Raw genomic sequence first — 20,905 nt, 5'->3', positions numbered from 1 at the left:
CTCACATTAACAGTAAGCGAGCATCATTGTCAGCTCAATCTGTAACAGGGGAGGGCACGGGGAGCATTATTTACTCCAAACACAGTATATGGCATCAAAGAACTACATAGGGACCATATGTGACATCGTAACGCACTCATTTTACTGTGATACGGACACGGGAGATACTGACAAGGGATGAATTCTCTCTCACCCCGTAGATGCGCCCTAACAGTGTCCAATGGCTCTCCCGGGCATTCGCAACACGACCGTGGACAACATGTCAGGTTCGGGCTTCATTTTAGAGATTGTGACCATCAAACCAGTTGTAAACAGCCTGAGCACTCAGGCCGGCAACTACACGGCCGGGGGCGAGATGAACCGCGACACCCCAGTGTGGAGTTCGGAGGGGAACTCGGTTCTCCAGGGCATCGCGGTGGCCGCGCAGGCGCTGCTCCTCCTGGCCATCTTCTTGCTGTCCAGTCTGGGTAATTCAGCGGTCGTGGTGGTTATAATCAAACACAGGCAGTTGAGAACTGTCACTAATGCTTTCATTATGTCCCTCTCCCTCTCTGATTTTCTCACGGCCGTTCTTTGTCTACCCTTCTCCTTCATGATGCTTTTCAGCAAGGATGGCAAGTGGATGTTTGGGGAGCCCTTCTGCATCGCCAACGGCTTCTTTAACACCTGCTTCGGCATTATCTCCACCTTGACCATGACTCTCATCTCATTCGACCGGTATTATGCTATCGTCAGGCAGCCGCAAGCCAAAATCGGCCGGAGGAGAGCGACCCAGCTCCTGGTGGCCGTTTGGTTCTGCGCGGTGGTCTTCTCGTTTCCTTGGTACCTGCTTATGGAGACCTCCGGGCGCTTGGTGGTGCACAAACAGGGATTTTACCATTGCATGTATGTGTTCCACTCGGGCACCTCCAGGATGGGCACCTCATACAGCATCGCTTTAATTGTAGTGTGTTACCTACTCCCCTTCGCCCTCATGTGCTTCTGCCACTATAACATCTGCAAAACCGTCCGGCTGTCGGAGATCAGGGTGCGGCCGGTGACCACTTACGCGCACCTGTTGCGCTTCTACAGCGAGATGCGCACCGCCACCACCGTGCTCATCATGATCGTGTTCAGCATCTTCTGCTGGGGGCCTTACTGCCTGATGGGCATCATCACCGCGCTCGGGAGCTACTCTTTTAACCCTGCTATGGATACTGTGGCCATATGGATGGCGTGGGCTAACGGTGCCATCAACCCGTTGATTTATGCCATAAGGAACCCGAATATATCGATGCTGTTAGGCCGGAGCCGAGAGGAGGGATACAGGACTAGAAACATCGCCGCGTACCTGTCTACGCAGACGCAGCGCAGGGACGCGGTCCGGACTCGGGCCGACCGGATTCGTGACCGGTATGTGAGCCGGCACGGCGCAAACAGCCGCATGTCTTCCTCCAGCCCGGCCAACGGGGGAGATGTGGCCATGTGGGCCTGTAAAAACCCGGCTGTGTTCTTCTGCAGAGATGCGCATCCGGATACTATCACGGAACCTGCAGTGCCCAAAGTTGAGACTGCTGACACCAGTTTGTAATGCGGTTACACTTTATGATGACTTAAACGAAAACGACGGGAGGTGCTACAGGTGGGCCCAAACAATCACTTGGGTCACACTTAAAATATAAAATTAGGCCTACATGTTCATTGGAGAGCAAAATCAAGTCAGGTGGAATTTATTTTAACCAAGAGAAGTTTGTTATGGTCTTTAGAGTTAAAAATAAAACTGATTTGGAAGTTATTGTAGCATTTGTATTTGGATTCCATTTGGTTTGATTTTCTTTTCACGCAATGACATTAATTTTTAAGCTGTAAGAATTTAATTGGGAAGGATTCAACTATTCCTTTTTGCAATGCCTTTACTTAAAAAAAACATGCAACATGGCCACCTTATTTCCACATTTATATGATTTTTATATCGCATTCGCATTGTTTGCATTGTTTCCAGTGGCAGTTTCTTGATAGTTTGCTCATACAGTAAAGATAATATAATATCTAGAAAACCTCAATATCTAGATTTTCTTCTTAAATTATACTGATAATAGTCAGGTTTTTTTTCTCCCTATGGGCCATTCTATTTCATGTAATAGTTTTGGCTATTACATGAAAAAAAGTAGCCTGTTATTAATATAGTTAAACAATTAAGATTTTGACAAAAGGAGCTGACAAACCCCAACCATTAAGTTGTTGTTATAATGTAGACCCTATAGCCTACAGAAAATATCACACATTTAATTACTTGTTAATCCAATTAAATGTGTGATATTTCTGTATTGGGTCTACATTTTGCGATTGGCTATGCAAATTTGTACATTGGCTATTTAATAAGATTATGTTTAATTTGCTGTTAAACTTATGTAGGCCTATAACATTTATTTAATTAAGTCATAATGCTAAAATGTTGTGTTCTTATGTATCTTATTACAACAAAATTTCATTTTGCTTAAGGAGAAATTCACCTAGGCCTATACTTCCCTTCAGATTTCAGCAAATAGGCTAAATGGTCTATGGGCTGCTGCGTGAATAAAGTTTCATGGCAGTTCCAACTATTTGAATGTACATTTGACTTGCATTTTTTTTTTTTAAACTGAAGTAGCCTACCCAATTTGTTCACTAGCACCACCTTGGATATTTGCAAGTGGAGCTTAGCGAAGAAACAGAAAACCCCGCCCCCTACTCACGCAACATTCTTCAGTTTTATGACTATTTCAATGCATAGGCCTAGATTAATTGAATAGGCCTACCTGTTATGCATTATATGCTCTAATACTGTTTATGATTCACTTACAAGTCATTATAAAGTGTTGCTGTGTTTAACACTTTTGCTATCACCAACCGAATTTGTGTATTGAAACAGCTGTGTGTGTGTGTGTGTGTGTGTGTGTGTGTGTGAGCCTGTTTATGTGGTTTATGAGGACACAAATTTGTATAACTACATGGGTATTACACTGGTATTACACTATAAATGTGGTTTATGAGGACATATCAAATGTCCTCATAATTCAAATGGCCTTAAAAACATACTAAATTATGTTTTTTTGAGAAAGTAAAAATGCAGAATGTTTCCTGTGATGGGTAGGTTTAGGGGCAGGGGCAGTGTAAGGGGATAGAAAATACGGTTTGTACGGTATAAAAACCATTACGCCTATGGAGAGTCCCTGTAAACCACATAGACCAACATGTGTGTGTGTGTGTGTAGTGCCAAGATGAAAGTCACTATTAAGCCTAATGCAAATGCTTTACACTGTGAACGAACCGAAGGATTTAGGCTACAGAAATCTCTCACATAGCCTAAAACCACAATCTTCATGATCTGCTCTGAGGTATTACTACTGACCTGGAATATTAAAGAGGCTATTTGTAGAATTCAGAAACCCGTTATTAGCGACACCAGTGGCCATGAAGTGAACTGCAGCCAGCACCTTACTGCACGTACACACGTATAGTACAAAAAGACTGTAGGCTACAACATGATGCAAGGCCTCGGTATACTTACCGCAAAGTTCTTTTTAGTTCTTCAGTAAGAAGTAAAAAATAAGTAGGATTTGCAGCGATACTGTTATGGCAAGCCGTTTTGACTTTTATTCATCCCCATTTGAATTCTTGATATCAACAATTACATTTTCACTATAGGCTAGTAAAAATGCTAATTCTTTATTAGTAGCTAATTGTATTCTAACTAGTGAATTATCACCAGACTGGCATTCAAATTCAATAGTTGATATCAGGAATTGAATTGCTACTAGTAAACATTTTCATATTTAACATCAACAATTTATTTGCGACTAGTGACAATGTTTATATATATATATATATATATATATATATATATATATATATATATATATATATATATATGGGAAATAACTTCATTTTAATAATCTGTAACAAAGAGCATATTAATTGATTACTGACAAATCCTCATATTTTTGAAAGAAACCAGATAATCGTCTCTAAAGTATGCCATTTTGGAAGATCAACACAAAACCTGTATATAACCAACGACCTGCCTTAATTGTTGGATGTAGCATGGTTTACAGAATGCATTAATATCAGTTTTTAAATATTTGGAACCATTTCCATTGTTTCAGTCGGTCACCTTGGAGCATGAGTTTATAAAATGACGATTGTTATAAATGTATATGACTGCAGCATCAACTGCCATTTATTGGTTTGATGTGAGGAGTTAACCAGCATTCACCTTTCCACATATCAGTGCTTCTAACTCTTCTATATTTGATGAAAATCTAACTTTTTCCTCAAACGTTCATCAGCACACTCTAAAAAAAAAAAGCGCTATATAATACTAAAAGTGGTTCTTTGGCTTGTAATCATAGGGGAACCACTTTAAGTGCTGTATAGCACCAAATCTTGGTGATTCAGTGGTTCTTCATCAGTTAATTGGGATGACTGGGGTGCTATATAGCACTGTTACCATATGAACCTGTTAACCCCCTGTATGGTTCTTCGGTGGTTCTTTGGGGTGATAAAGGTGAGCAGATACAAATATATCATGTTCATTTTTTACCATTTAAACAGCAAAGAGATGCATTATTTTTAAATACTCAAATCCTTCATTTTTGAAATATCACTTTAGCTAAACATTGCCATTTGTCTTTGAAAGCAGTATGCCTGAAATAAAGTTTGAATTTGTTTTATCATTTTTGCTTCTTTTAAGTATTGTTGAATACTCTTCACAGATCACTCTAATGCATTTTTTTTATTTACTAGAGTAATGCTGGGTAATTACGACGATGAAGCACTCTCATTGAGTTTCAAGAATTAATTTTGAATGAAAAATCATACACCAATGGAATGACCCTCAGGGTTTTGTTTATTGATTACTCATCTTACATCCAAATGAAATATTTAAATAAAGAAAATGAAACAATCCCGCCAACAAAGGAAACTATTACAAAGTATTACAAAGAACTATTAGTGAAAAAGATTTAATGGCATCTGATCAACAGGAAAAAAATATTAGCACAAAATTGTGTCAAGGACTAAGAAAAAGCCTTGGTCAGAAGAGTTAACAATGGGTATATGTACATATATACAACCTGAAACACAAACACAAGAAATTACAAGAATATACATGCACGGCAGACAGTTTGGTTTTGCTTAAGATGCAGGTTTTGCATCCACAGCTCATTTAAATGAGTTATTTTTGGTAACCGCAAAAAAAGAGGATATTGCGTTGTTTTATCTCTCTGCAATATATTTGTGAAATCAAAGATTGACCTCAGAATATTTTTTCCCACTACATTTCCTATCAGTACATTTAATACATGGCATCGGTAGATTATAATAAACACTTAACTCTCTAAAGTTGTGCACTGTGCTTTAACAGGTCTGGAATGGACAGTTTTTTTATCAAACGATCACTTGTGCTTGAGTTACAAGTGTACCAAAATGAAAATACTTATTACAATCAGGCCAATCACATCATACAAGTATCACTGGTTTTGTCATCGGAGTCCCACGATTTGGCAAAAATCATTTTTGCTTCTGAAACACTGACTTTTAGTGTTTACCACAACACATATTGCAAAACAAGGCCTGTTTCTTGATAGTTCAGGTTGTGCACTACCAAACATTCAACAAAAACATATGCAGTATCTGAGCTGGCAGAAACAAACAGGGTTTATGGTTGTCAGGGAAGCAAAACTATGAAAATGGGTGTGCATTTCAGCACATTTTTTTTCATGTAGCCCTTTCTGTTCATTCTTTCCGTGACAACTACGGTTCTCTTGGTGCACAACTCCTGTCATCTTCAACACAAACACTGTCAACTGATTTACATGTTTAGAAAAGCCTTTATAAATCTTTCAGAAGTATTTTGGCAGTCAGCACAAATGGGGCCTGGATATCCTCTCCAGTTCTAAAGTGGTCGAGCATTGCGCACGCACGGGTGTAATGTCTCAGCTCGACCACCAGGAGGCAGCGCTCGCGCGCGCAGCTTCCTCAGAAGTTGAGTTTGGTGATGGGCCTCTCTCTGCTACTCTCCGCGCTCTGTTTGACAGGACGTTTACGGTTGTGCTTCATCTTCGACAGATCTTTGTCGAACACCTCCCCAGATCGGAGTGCAGACACCAGGTCATCGAATTCTCCATCCTCTTCACAATTCTCTTTGGCCTTCCGGGCTTTTCTTTCCTTCTCACGCTGTTCCTTGAGCTGTGGACAGAAATATTTTCCTTAATGTCTGTAATTGTGGGGGTATTTAGTTTGCTCAATGAAATAGAACAGTACTACCAACTGCATACTACACAGGGATTACTATAGAATACAGCATACTATTTTTTTGTCAATTAGATATATTCTTCATAATCCCCCTCCGAGTTTTTAATTGTGACTTTTTATAATGAGATTACAATCTCGCAATTCTTTAGAATTGTGAGGTCTTTGCACACTGGGTCCGAAATTTTTGGGTTTTCTTGTCACCAGGCGGTTCTGAATTGTCCAAACTCCTCTCAAAATGCGGATGCGAAATGCAGAATTCGAACCTAATCCAGAGGGGGTTTTTTTTATGATGGAAGAAAGTTGCAGAGGCATTTTTTTAACGCACGAAAATATAAAAATAAGTGTCTAAGGAACTTTATAAAGTAAGAATTACGTTGAGGGGAGGGGGGTTAATCAGTCATCGGTTAATCAGAAGTAGTTCCCCTAAAATCAAGTTATCTGGAACATCTTGAAAAAATAAATGAATACTTTTGCACTGAAATGACAGTAAAGACATTTATTTCCTTCAAACAACTGTTAACTGCCCTGATAATAAGGAACATCTGACACTGAAGATTGGAGTAATGATGCTGAAAATTCAGCTTTGCCATCACAGGAATAAATTACATTTGAAAGTATGTTATAATTAGTTTTTAATTATAACAGTATTTCACAACATTACTGTTTTTACTGTACTTTAAAACCTTTTTTGGCCCCATTTTGGACAATGTTTGGTAATGGTAGTATGGCATTCTGAACATACGCATAATTGTTTTTACTTAGATTGGGGAAACTGTTTGTATATATTTGTATATAAAATGACAAGTGTTAGTACAACACTTTAGAGAGGGGCTTGCAAAGGGGATGTGTGTACATGTGTTTGAGATGGACATACTGCGTTCTTGCTGACACATTACCTGCGCCTCCATACGGGCTCTGCGCTCCTCTTCCTCCTTGCGTCGTTTCATGTTCTCATTGTCCTGTTTAGCTTCACTGAAGGCCTGTAGAAACTGATCGAAGATGCCAAAGAACTCATCGGGCTGCATGCGTGTGACGTCCTCCCCAAAGTGCTTCACGGCCTTCTCAAACTGTGTAAAATGAAAGACAAGGACATTTAGGAGGGTGATTCGTTATGTTGTATAATCATTATTTTATGAGGAATACTTTGGCACTTGAACTTGATGAGTAATCCAAAAACTGATGTAATAAAACGATTGGGTTCAGGCCACTAGAATGAACCAGCTTTGAATCTCCTTGCTTTCCATATACACTACTGTTTAAAAGTTTGGTGTTGGTAAGAGTTTTTAAGTCTTCATGTTGCATTGTCTGGCTATCACCAGACCAAGCTCAATCTTGGGGAGTCTGCTCTGTATTTTCTACTGCACAAGAGGCGTGATCAACGGGCAACGATCCATCGCTTCACTATCCGTCATAGTGTTAAACCCGCCAATAGCACGCCAGGTGGATGAGCCAGTCTGTGATTGGTTGCCGCAAATGTGTAACAGAAGCAGGATAAATTAATGCACAGTTTTCCAGCCTGAGCTCCCGGGCAAAATCAAATCGACTGATCGGGCTGGGTTAACCCAGTCTACATGTTGCATTTACTTGATCACAAATAGTAAAAACTGTAATATTATCAATGCTGTATGCAATGTGATTCATTGGCTAAAAAAGAAAACAAAACACATAATAAAAAAAAATAATTTGAGTGATAACATTGTTTTATCTAGTGGCAGCAAATCTAATCTGCCGCGAGTGTCGTCTAGGAACTCTCAATACACTTCTGAGCTGTAAACGCCAAACTCTGGTCGGGCCAATCACATCGTGTATAGAGTTGGTGGGCGGGGCTTAACATATTGACGGCCGAGCTGCGCTTGCGTTCTTCTAGTAAACACAGAAACTGGCGAATGGCGGTCTTTCGAATCAGCTTTGACCGCGACTCTGGAAGACGTGGAGTTTTTCTGAGTCTCTGAGAAAAGAATGGCACTGAAGTCATTCTTAAGAAGGGAACATGTATTCACAGTTTTGCCGACCGGATACGGCGAAAGTTTAATCAGTCAACTAGCTCTGCTTCACCTTCGTTGCTCTGGTTGGTTGTAGAGCTATCCTATCGCGTGCAGAGGGAGTTTGAAAGACAACCGTTTATCCCGCCCCTCGGATTGAGCCCTGTCAATGGTGAGTTTCCAGACCAAACATCTTGATGTGGGTCTGGCTTGTCAGGCTATGTTTTATCCACAAGGGTTCTATATTGCGATATATCGTTACTGTGAATTTGTTTGACCACGATAACCGAAAAATCTGATATTGTGACTAGTGTATGAATATAATAAAATGTTAGACCAGATCCAAATATAGGAGACATAACAAGCAGATCTTAAACTTCTCACTAAGACCAAACGTGTCCAATTGCCAACCCTTTAGAAAACCAGCTAGAAACAGCTGCAGTAGCATAAAATCCATGTGCAGCTTAATGAGCAGGATCAGACTGGAAGAACCTGCCTTTGAAACTGATCTTCAGCCTATTGCAGTTAAAGATTAAGGTCCATGTTTCCAGCGGTTCCAATGTCCACACAGACGGTCAGAAGCCCAATAAACTCCAATGAAAACAGTGATTTAACTTCTACAGGTCTGAGTTATGTGTGTTAGCGTGGTGCAGGGAGAAAATCTGTCATTTCAGACTTTTAACAGCAACTTCAAAGCTGCAGCGGAGCAACTTTATGTGAGCATTCACATTTATGCAGCCAGATAGAGTGACAGGCCTCGCTATGTTCAAACCTCTAATAAACCTTTAACATCTATTATCTCCTTAGGTTCGGTGTACTGTTGTGTGCTTTTCTTACCAATTCCTTGGCATCCTGAAGAGAGTCTTCAACTTCAGAGAAACTGAAACCAGCAACAGTGATGAACTGACTCACAACAGACACAAACTTGTCGCCGTGGGCCTGAGGCTGACCCCTCTGGTACTCCAGCTCCTGTTGAGAAAGAGAGACAGGCTGCTATCAAGAAGGAGGGATGGACACAAGTGAGGATATGACTTAATAGAAAAATGCCAATTCATCCTAAATATCCTATAATGACTCAAAACACCTTAGCAATCTAGCAGTCTATCTATTTTTTTAATTTCAAGTGTAGTAACAATAAATAATGTTTTAGCCAATTATATTGCAAGTCTGTTGTATAAATATATGCATTTGCTACACTGGATGACTTCATAAGCTTTAGAGCTTTTTGTAATTGTAACGAGACGAGAGAACGTCACTCACCGTCTCCACGCTTTTTAAGCCAGCGCGCATATTGTTAATGTCTTTCTCCAGTTCAGTCATGCTGGGAAAAAAGGAAGAAAAATAAGTCGGAGAGGGAGATAATGAGAGATAACGTTTCACTGGACAATTTGCAGACCCTTTAATCTCATTTCGAATGGCTGAGAAATGAATCACATCAAACAGTATCTTCACACAGTGACTACGGTTTTGCCAAATAGGACATGTTCCTGGATCAACAACTTTTGTTGGTCCTGGAACAACATTCCGGTCTAACAAAGATCCCGATCCCGAACTATAAACTACCCTAAAAAGAGTGAAATCATAGGCTGATGCTGTTCAAGTCTCCAAATCAGCCAAACATCTGTTTGTTTGTTAAAACAATATTTGGGGTTCAATACACACTACTATTCGGAACTAACAAGCTCCTAGTTTTTCATATATAGTACCGTATTTTCCGGACTATAAGTCGCATCAGTCAAAAAATGCATCATGAAGAGGAAAAAAAACATATAAGTCGCACTGGACTATAAGTCGCATTAGGGCAGAAGCAGAGCGGGAGCCACTCCCGCTCACTGTGCATAACTGAGCAGAAGAAAGAAAGTTTGAAGTGAGATAAACTTATGAGGAACTGGCGAAAAGCAGAGGTTACTTTAACTGTAATGAAGAAAACAAAGAAAGCTAATCGCGGACTGTAAGCAAGATGGCCAGAGCTGAAGGGACGAGTCCACAGATGCTTGAACTCTGCTGGGAGAGGCTCAGCCGCGCGAGACAAACTTTCTCGGCAGCATATTTACTACATGCAGTTTTTATTTTGCAGAATAAGATATTCTTTATTTGGGCATTTTGTTTGTGTTCAGTCTTTCTAAGTTGTTGTCTTTTACAGTTAATATTTCAGTTAAGAGTTTTTTTTTTTTTTTCTTCTGTTTTCAGTTATTTTTTTCTGGGCTAGGCTACAGGAGCAGCATAGAGTGCACTCTCGCGGCTATATGTTTATTGTTGTCAGTCAGTACGAATTAAATTTGACATATAAGTCGCACGACCAGCCAAACTATGAAAAAAAGGAAAATAAGTATTTGAACACCCTGCTATTTTGCAAGTTCTCGCACTTAGAAATCATGGAGGGGTCTGAAATTGTCATCGTAGGTGCATGTCAACTGTGAGACATAATCTAAAAAAGATAATCCAGAAATCACAATGTATGAATTTTTTTAAAACTATGTATTTGTATGATACAGCTGCAAATAAGTATTTGAACACCTGAGAAAATCAATGTTAATATTTGGTACAGTAGCCTTTGTTTGCATTAACAGAGGTCAAACATTTCCTTTAGTTTTTCACCAGGTTTGCACACACTGCAGGATTTTGGCCCACTCCTCCACACAGATCTTCTCAAGATCACTCAAGTTTCTGGCCTGTCGCTGAGAAACACGGAGTTTGAGCTCCCTCCAAAGATTCTCTATTGGGTTGAGGTCTGGAGACTGGCTAGGCCACGCCAGAACCTAGATATGCTTCTTACAGAGCCACTCCTTGGTTATCCAGGCTGTGTGCTTCGGATCATTGTAATGTTGGAATACTCAGCCTCGATCCATCTTCAGTGCTCTAACTGAGGGAAGGAGGTTGTTCCCCAAAATCTCGCAATACATGGCCCTGGTCCTGTCCTTATCCTCTCCTTAATACATGCCCTGTCCCATGTGCAGAAAAACACCCCCAAAACATGAGGCTACCACCCCCATGCTTCACAGTTGGGATGGTGTTCGAGATCGTACTCATCATTCTTCTTCCTCCATACACGTTTAGTGGAATTATGACCAAAAAGTTCTATTTTGGTCTCATCTGACCACATGACTTTCTCACATGACTCCTCTGGGTCATCCAAATGGTCATTGGCAAACTTAAGAAAGGCCTGAACATGTGCTGGTTTAAGCAGAGGAACCTTCCGTGCCATGCATGATTTCAAACCATGACGTCTTAGTTTATTACCAACAGTAACCTTGGAAACGGTGGTCCCAGCTCTTTTCAGTTCATTGCCCAGCTCCTCCCGTGTAGTTCTGGGCTGATATCTCACCTTTCTTAGGATCATTGAGACCCCACGAGGTGAGATCTTGCTGGAGCCCCAGTTCGAGGGAGATTGACAGTCATGTTTAGCTTTTTCCATTTTCTAATGATTGCTCCAACATCGGACCTTTTTCACCAAGCTGCTTGGCAAATTCCCCATAGCTCTTACCAGCCTTGTGGAGGTGTACAATTTTTTCTCTAGTATCTTTGGATACCTCTTTGGTCTTGGCCATGTTAGTAGTTGGATTCTTACTGATTGTATGGGGTGGACAGGTGTCTTTGTGCAGCTAACGACCTCAAACAGGTGCATCTAATTTAGGATGATAAATGGAGTGGAGGTGGACATTAAGGCATAAAGGCAGGCTAACAGGTCTTTGAGGGTCAGAATTCTAGCTGATAGACAGGTGTTCAAATACTTATTTGGAGTTTTATCATACAAATAAATAGTTAAAAAAAATCATATATTGTGATTTCTGGATTTTTTTTTAGATTATGTCTCACAGTGGACATGCACCTACGATGACAATTTCAGACCCCTCCATGATTTCTAAGTGGGAGAACTTGCAAAATAGCAGGGTGTTCAAATACTTCCTTTTTCCTCCGTAAAATTCAATATCAGTCTACTTCTAAAAATTATAACATTTTAAAATGTAATTTATTCCTGTGATGGCAAAGCTGAATTTTCATCATCATAACTCCAGTCTTTAGTGTCACATGATCCTTCAGAAATCAGTCTGATATGCTGATTTGCTTGCTCAAGAAACATTTCTTATTATTATCAATGTGGAAAACTTTTAGGATTCTGAATGGAAAGTTTAAAAGAACAGCATTTCTTTAAAATAGAAATCTTTTGTAACATTATAAATGTCTTGACTGTCCAGCTTGATAAATATAATGCATCCTGGCGGAAGAAATGTACAGACAAAAAAAAAAAAAAAACACTTCACACCATTCCTCATTTTCTTTAAAATAGATAAATAAATACATACAATCAATGTAATGGAGAGGAAATTATTTTGAGATGATTAAAAAGTACAGTAATTCTTCTGTTAAAACCTTTGTATTATTTGAGCTTTGAAGCAGCTTAAACCATCATTTTTAAAGTTTAGGATTTATGGCATTGCATTGTCAGCAAAACATGTGATATAACTTTACACATAAAAGGCCAGTAATCAAAATTTTCACATTAAAAGCATGAAATTATGGTTATTGATTATGACTCATTACTATTGAGGCATTGAGTATTTTAACGTTTACAGATTGAACTCTATTCACTTCCCTTTTAAGTGTCTCACTGAAAGCAAAAATGTAGCTTTGTTTAATAAAAATAAATGGAAAATCATTTTTTTGGTAATCAACATTATGTCGTTATGTCAAGTGCTGTCGATTATGCTTAACTAGTAATAAAAACAGAATACTCTTTTTATAATGTTGTTCCTGGACCAACAATGACATTGATCCAACTTAGCAACATCCTAAGCATCTTCCAACATTCCCATTACATTACATACACTCTTTTTAAGGAGAGAAACTCTTTCAAAGACTTAAGTGGGTGAAATAGTGAGATTTGATAGTTTTAGTGCTTACTGGACTTTTGCTGCTTCTGTAACGTTGTGCAGATCCTCATGAATCAGGCTGACTTTAGGGTACTTCTGTTCAAGAATGGTAATCAGATAGTGCAGAAGAGTGACGTTCCTATTGAGAAACACACACAGCTTGTTAACTGCATGGCCGGTTGGAGTTTAATATACATAACTTGCACAAATAGAAGCCCTGTCTTACTTGTCGATGCTGGACTTGGTGTCAGCGATCTTGTTGAGAGAGGACACTTTGAAGCCATAGGCATTGCCCCTCTGGCCTTTGTTCATGTAGTTCCCAAAGGCCAGCACCACCTCCAGAAGCTGTCTAAGATTCCTACTCTGAAGAACCTCCTTAGATGCATTACTGAGAGCTGTGGAAGAAAAATTAAATTTTTAATATTAAACCTTCCATAACCTACAAGGTGTTTGTATATGTTTATTTCTCACAAGTCTAGTAGGGAACATAACTGTAGATCACACATGATTTATAGAGGGATTTACCTTCCACTTTCGGCTTGATTTCTGCTATTCTTTCTGTAAACTTCTTTTTGAAGTAAAGCGACTGTAGTCTTTGCTGGTAGTGGTTGATTCTGTGGATTAAAAGGAAAATTGAAATGAAACAAAATAAATATTTGATAGCATCTCATTTACACTACCATTTTTTTATATTAGGCTTAAATTTCAGGCTTAAAGGCACAGTATGTAATTTTCGCAGCTACATGTTGCTTATTCAAAACAAAGGCGTAGTTTGGTGACGACGTAATTGAGCATGGAATCATGGAAGTTGTCGTCTTCACCTCCGCTGATAAAGGAATCCGACAGACTCGGGCAAAAATCTTAGTGGATGAGCTAATGATCAGAGGCCGAGGGAGGAAATGCTAATGAGAGAGACCTGCAGAGCTTTTATTATTCCGCTTATTAAAGAGTTAGTTCACCCAAAAATGAAATGCATGTCATTAATGACTCACCTTAATGTCGTTCCACACCCGTAAGACTTCTGTTCATCTTCAGAACACAGTATAAGATATTTAATATTTAGTCCAAAAGCATATGAAAGTGTATGCACTTTAAAAACATCATCAAAGTAGTCCATATGACAATCAGTTAGTTCATTAGAATCTCTTGAAGCATCGAAAATACTTCTCTTCCGTGTTTGTATTCAATCGTCAAATAAAAATTCAAACGGTCATGAATCAGCATATTGATTCATGATTCGGATCACCAATGTCACGTGATTTCAGCAGTTTGACACGCGATCCGAATCATGAATCAATAAACTGATTCATAACCGTTTGAATCTTTATTTGAGGATTGAACACAAACAAGGAAGAGGAGACAATGCTGAATAAAGTCATGTTTTTTTATATTTTTTGGCCAAAATGTATTTTTGATGCTTCAAGAGATTCTAACTAACCAACTGATGTCACATATGGACTACTTTGATGATGTTTTTATTCCCTTTCTGGACATGAACAGTATAGTGTGCCTAAACTTGCATACGCTCTCGGACTAAATATAAAATATCTTAAACTGTAGGGCTGTGTATTGCCAAGACTCTGGCGATACAATACTTATCACGATACATGGGTTACGAAACAATATATTGCGATATTGTAAGAGAGGCAATATATTGCGATATTTCGTTTTTGTTTTTAATAATTTAAAAGAATAAAAAACACAACCATAAGCCTAAAACACGAGACAAAGTATTTTATTTAATTAATACAGTATAATTTATATCACTAATCATATGCAATGTGCAATCTAAGTTAAGGGAAATGAAAAGTGACTGCAGGATTCTTTATGTGTACATGTTTTAAAGGTTCACAGTATAGCAGTGGCTATTTAACAACAGAAAGTGCAGTCCATTTCATGACTGAATGACTGTTTGTTTTATATTTAACACAGTAGCCCCGATCACACAGAACGCGTTTTTGCAGCGAGAAGCCTTTTTTGAATGGATTTCGGTTGGCAGAGAGCGGTATGCGCGCCTCGCGTTTTTGAAGGAGCGCTCAGAGCGCATGAAGTTGAAAAAAAGTCAACTCTGAGCAGAAAAGCGCGCAACATCATCGAGCTTATTTTCTGTTGTCCAAACACATGAATGAAGAGGCGGGCCTTCCGTTGTGTTGACCGTTACATTGATTTGACTGACAGTACGGGTGATTCGGGGGTTGCTTAGAAACATTAAAGCGCACTGCTCATTTTTGAATGAGAAAACGCCGACCAAAAAAGGGAGTGCAGTGTGCCTCGCGTTTTCGAACCCGAAAAACACGTTCTGTGTGATCGGGGCCTAAAGCTGTTTTCTATAAAGCAGTCTATTGTATAAAGTGCTATTTCAAGTACTGAACTGCAGAGCTGGTGCATCCATATCCACATCGCTATTATCTTTCGTTCTCCTGCCACCGCTGTCAGTTTTGGAGTGTGTTTATTTTGTTACTGAGAGGAAAACGTGCAGTACATTCTATCGAAACGCTTCTCAGCAGCGCGGGTGACGTCAGGATGTTAAGCGAGCTCTCTGTTTCAATGTGTTTCCCGAGTATTAGATTATAACTTGGCCTATTTTGCAAACAAAATGATTCTTGTCGATTTCCTTAGTGGCTTCTTTTTAGCTGAAGCCAAAATGAGTCCACACTTCAGCTCTGTATACTGCAGGAGCGGAATAATGCTATCGTCTTGAGAGCTGGGTTTGCTAATGTAAACACTAGTGATGCACGCACTTTTACCTTGTGCTTCTCCGGCTCCGCGTCAGTTATACGTTCTGAGATAACACTGCCATCTAGCGGTTGGGTGTTATACAGTCTGTGGTTTAAACCGAACACAAAGCCACGAATCTTGGATGTAAATAAATAAATATATAAATATCGATACAGCGTTTTTGAGAATCGATACAGTATCGCCAAACATAGCATCGCGATATTCACGTGTATCGATAGGGGTTTTCTTACACCCCTATTAAACTGTGTTCTGAAGATGAACAGAGGTCTTACGGGTGTGGAAAGACATTAGGGTGAGTCATGTCATGACAAATTTCATTTTGGGGTGAACTAACCTTTTAAGGCCGCTTTCACTCATTTTGTTGAGTATGTGGGTAATACACACATGCAAATGTTTGACATGAATAAATAACAATCATTCTAAATACATTTAAGTGTGTTGAAAGTTATGTCATAAAATTACTCTGTGCGTTCGCTCTGTGGCTGGTATGAGACACTTATCGATATTGGAATATCATATTAATAAAAACTGGATGACGTTGTTGCTTAAATGACATGCAGTTAATTTTAAAATATCCAAACAGTTGCTCATCTGTTTATTACATATTGTGCCTTTAAATTATTTTTTGTGACAATTATAAGTTGTCTACTTTTGAATCCAGACACAATTGATCAAAAATAATTTTTGATTCATTGATTTAACATTAACAATTGCATTCTTTCCCATTTTTGATTACTTATTTTAAAATGTGGAAAATAGCAAAAATAAAGAACACCAACAAAAACCTCTTGATCTAAAGGCTTCTGCTTATGTTGAAATTAGTCTTGAATGAGTTTTGATTTGTTTAACATTTGTGTGTAACATTTGTTTAACCGTTTTGATGACTTTTATTCCAAGTCATGGAAAATGTTGAAAATGGTCCAAAATAAAGAATAAATGCACCAAACTTTTGACTGATAATGTATATGAAATATAATAAAAAATATATGCATACTAGAATAGAATAATAGATCTTAAAAAAATTTTACTGACTGTAAAAAAACATTTATTTACAAGGGGTGTACCCATAATGCATAGCCACAAAACGTCTGTAACATTAACAGCCAAATATTCTTCTGTGGTTTTTCATTGTTCTGTCGACGCACACATGTTCATGAGACACTGTTTCCCATATTAAAATAATAATAAAAAAAATAGTCCAATAACACCTGCAACTTGTTTATTTTTAATTAATTGATGGAGAGGCCCATTCATCATAGCTTTTATATTTATGTCTTTGTTTGCTGACATTCCACAGAGATTAATGACATTAAGAGCTGCACAATGAAGAGGTCAGAAAAATGACGAAATGTTTCCAGGCCCGTCTCAGACCATTTCAGCCTGCCAAATTGAGGGAAACTGCATTTGGTAACAGGAGTCAAAGATTATTATAGCAAGAGACTAGACAGACCAAGATAAGAATGTCCTCCTGAGTCAAAGAGTTTATTTTCCACATACTGACCGCTTCATCACCTGCAACTGTTGTGCGGCAGCACCATTTAGGAGATAATGTGTTTTGACAGCTCTGTCCAGTCTGATGAACATTATTTTTTATATCTCAAACTAAGCGACCTAAATTGACCGTTACCTGCTCATCTCATAGAGGAAGCGATCTGCCTTCGCCATCCGCTCCAACTCATGTTTGTGTTCCTCCAGAAGGTCCACGTCACTTTTTTCTGGCACAAACTTCAACAGCTGCAGGGAAGGAGAGGAAGCATTATAATGACTAAATTGGGCCAACCAATCAGAGTTCGTTTTGAAAAGAAGTCTTAAAGGGATAGTTCACCCAAAAATGAAATACTCACCCTCAAGCCATCCTAGGTGTATATGACTTTCTTCTTTCAGACAAATGCAATCGGAGAAATATTAAATAATGTTCTGGATCTTCCAAGCGTCATAATTGCAGTGAATAGAGGATTTGATTTTGAAGCCCAGAAAAATACATCATAAAAGAGATCCAAATGGCTCCTTCTGAAGTGATTTGATGGATTTGTGTAAGAAAAATAACCATTTTTAAAACTTTATAAAGTAAAATAACTTGCTTCTGGCAGACGGCCTAAACAAGACAACTTGCGCCAAAAGAGTAAATCCTGACACAATGTAGAAGTAGCGAAAGTTTTGACGCCTTTTGCGGTTCAAACAAATAGGGCTGAGCAACAAACTCAAGCTCCTCTTCTCTTATATAGAAACTCCTCAACATTTCTCTTAAAAAAATCTTGTTTTAGACTAATTCATGGCCGGTGTTTTCTTTTGCTCTACCCTCTGCGCTTCTGTGCTCATCAATACATCATGCGTCAGAGCAAGATTACACTTTTTGCTATAAAACGATGCATACAGCCGTCTGTCAGAAGCTAGTTATTTCAGTTTATAAAGTTTTAAATATGGATATTTTTCTCACACAAACGCATCGCTTTCCGGAGCCGTGTGGTTAACTTTTATGATGGATGAAAGCACTTTTTGGGCTTCAAAATGAGATCCTCTATTCACTGCCATTATAAAGCTTGGAAGAACCAGGACATTATTCAATATATCTCCGATTGTGATCGTCTGAAAGAAGAAAGTCACATACACCTAGGATGGCTTGAGGATGAGCAAAGCCATCCAAGGTGTATATAAAAGTGACTAATTTTCACTTTTGGGTGAACTAACCCTCTAAAAATACAGTAGCAAAAAAGTGTTTATTCACCAAATAAAATGTAAAGATAAAGGGGCATATACACAAATTCACTTGAGTATATTATAGCTCTTTTAAGTGCTTTAATGCAATGTGGTGCAATCAAACACAAATCCATTAAGAGAACATGCCTTCCAGTCACACTACAATAGCTGTTTGATTACTGTTCAGATTAAAACAACAGCAATCAGAGGACTTATAAAACCTGATTGCCATTATATTGCTTTTCAAGTCCATTTGGAAAATGTTACAACCATTTACTTGCTGCTCTTATTTGGTGATTTGCTTTAAAGGTTAAACAGGGTGAGGTATACAAAGCTGCATTTTATTAACAAAATGGCTACATGGCTTGAACAGGTTTTAATTAAACTATAAATGTGTTTGATTTCAGTCACCGCTAGCAGGATATACACAACAGATTTGATTCAGGCATGTGGAAAGGCTTCAGTATGGTTTATATTTATAACAACTACAAGAAATTTCACCATCATTCAGAATGACAAAAATGCAAGGACGATATGGTATCTTGCCAAAAATGTTTCTGCAAACAATAATTACGTGCTGACTTGGACTCTTGGGCCTATGCAATTAAACTCACCGCCTGTGAAGATGCTGTATCAGCTAATCACAGTTCTGAAATGTTTGACGTCAATCCACTTGCAGTAAAACAGGTTTGTTTTGGACATGAGCAATCTGGACGTATGTGTTAAAGTGTGAGCTAACTGATGGAGTATGTGGTGATGCATCTCACCTGCTCTAACATATCCTTAGGCAGGTCTTCCTGCTCATCCATGGTCAGTATGGCTCTCTTGATTTCCTCGTTGGAGAGTTTTAACCTGCATGGAAAAGATTGTGAATTTGACTTGATTTTGAGTGAATTTTGCAGTCACAAGTGGACAACGCTAAATCCAGTTTAAAGGGTTCTGGGACATTTTGAGCTTGTCCATTTTTGATCACTTCCAGAGGTATTCAAAAAACAAATTTGACCGGATTGCTTTCGTAGTGTAAAGGCTCGTGGTTGAATGCATTTTTACAGCCACAAAAGACCGCCTACTGACCTAATGCATAAACATTACGGGAAGTGTGCTAGACAGACGGGATTTTAACCAGGCTTGTGCAAAATTCAGAATTTTAGAATTGGCCTTGAATTTGAATTGAAATGACTCCGCCCCATAGGAAGTTGAATTGGAATGACAGGAAGTAGCATTAAATTCATGATAATTCAAAGAAATTCCACAGTTACACAACAGAAAGAATGAATCTCACATACATTCAGTGTAAGGAAGGTTACTTTGGTAATGTAATTGATTACTGTTATAAGTTACCCATTATAAATGTGTTTTGGATTACTTTATCAATGCAAAGCAATTTCCTTTTAATATGATTAGTAACTAATTGAATTACACATTTTACCTCAGTAATGTAAGAATTACATTAATTTAGTAATTTAATAACACAATTTTACTACACGTATCTACACTGTTAAAATATTACACAGTATCTACTCTAAAAATGAAGTTAACAATATTACACATAATATTTAAGTAGTTTTTATGATGAATTGATTCACAATGATTAAATCTTATTAGTGGAATGTGCTTTTAATTCAAGCTGACTTTGGAAATAGATATATAAATTAGAGTAAATGGAAATGACCTGTTTATATTTGACTTTCAGTTGTTATTCATTTAATAGTCTGTTTGATGCTGGTACAAGTAGAAACAAGCGTGTTATTGCACTAGCATTAGCAAAGTTATTGCTCATTGAACAAAGCAACATTCTTCATAATAATATTAATAATAATACTTACAGTTATTCACATCACAACCTAAGCTCTACTCTTCTGCACAATGGTAACGGTCAAAACTTCAACATAACAGAAACTTTTTCAAATGTCAAACATAAATGAACATTATACATTAACAATGTTTCCCTTCACTCAAAAACACATTAAACAACACTTCATTTCAATATTAATCTCCATTTCCAGCCATATGCAAAGCATGCTGGGAACTAATGGTGTCTCTAAATAAAACTGCACAATTGAGCTAGTTCTCTTAAAATAAACAAGTAATCTTACTTTCCTTCATTTTATCAGCTTAAGTTCCTCAATTCAAGCCTCAAAATTGCTTACATTTCCTTAAAAAAAAATTGGAAAGTGTTTTGTTTTATTTCTATACAACACTGAACCATAATTTTCTTAAAAATAATATATAATAAATATCTATAAAATATACACACTATTTTTAATTATCACATTCATTTTTTATGAAAATTACAAGACCCATAATTCATTTTTAAAATGTCACTCCTCAACCCTGCATACA

At 38.1% G+C, this 20,905-nt stretch overlaps 2 protein-coding genes across 6 annotated transcripts in view; one reads left to right on the top strand and one right to left on the bottom strand.

Annotated features, from left to right (window-relative positions):
- Window positions 1-45: 45 nt before the first annotated feature.
- Window positions 46-9,146, top strand: LOC137091429 (G-protein coupled receptor 135). 3 transcript variants are annotated; one of them, XM_067455843.1, is made up of 2 exons: window positions 46-467; window positions 607-2,042. In XM_067455843.1, the coding sequence occupies exons 1-2, from the start codon at window positions 178-180 to the stop codon at window positions 1,568-1,570; spliced, it is 1,254 nt and encodes a 417-aa protein (XP_067311944.1). In that variant the 5' UTR covers window positions 46-177; the 3' UTR covers window positions 1,571-2,042. The 3 variants fall into 3 exon arrangements, 2 of the variants coding, with proteins under 2 accessions (XP_067311944.1, XP_067311943.1); XR_010908087.1 differs by adding an exon at window positions 9,063-9,146 and having other exon boundaries at window positions 57-1,621; XM_067455842.1 differs by having other exon boundaries at window positions 57-2,042.
- daam1a (dishevelled associated activator of morphogenesis 1a) overlaps window positions 4,850-20,905 on the bottom strand; it is an 82,891-nt gene continuing 66,835 nt past the window's right edge. For all 3 annotated transcript variants that reach the window (XM_067455839.1, XM_067455841.1, XM_067455840.1), the window contains 9 exons: window positions 19,330-19,414; window positions 17,493-17,599; window positions 13,652-13,740; window positions 13,353-13,521; window positions 13,158-13,265; window positions 9,516-9,576; window positions 9,093-9,224; window positions 7,170-7,340; window positions 4,850-6,207 (listed from right to left, as the gene is read on the bottom strand). In XM_067455839.1, coding sequence (XP_067311940.1) covers window positions 5,998-6,207; window positions 7,170-7,340; window positions 9,093-9,224; window positions 9,516-9,576; window positions 13,158-13,265; window positions 13,353-13,521; window positions 13,652-13,740; window positions 17,493-17,599; window positions 19,330-19,414 — 1,132 coding nt within the window. In that variant the 3' untranslated portion in view covers window positions 4,850-5,997. The remainder of the gene's footprint in view (window positions 6,208-7,169; window positions 7,341-9,092; window positions 9,225-9,515; window positions 9,577-13,157; window positions 13,266-13,352; window positions 13,522-13,651; window positions 13,741-17,492; window positions 17,600-19,329; window positions 19,415-20,905) is intronic.

The sequence above is a fragment of the Pseudorasbora parva genome, chromosome 10 (genome assembly GCF_024679245.1).
Source record: "Pseudorasbora parva isolate DD20220531a chromosome 10, ASM2467924v1, whole genome shotgun sequence".
Classification (NCBI taxonomy): Eukaryota; Metazoa; Chordata; class Actinopteri; order Cypriniformes; family Gobionidae; genus Pseudorasbora; species Pseudorasbora parva.
This window is presented reverse-complemented; position numbering and strand designations above follow the sequence as displayed.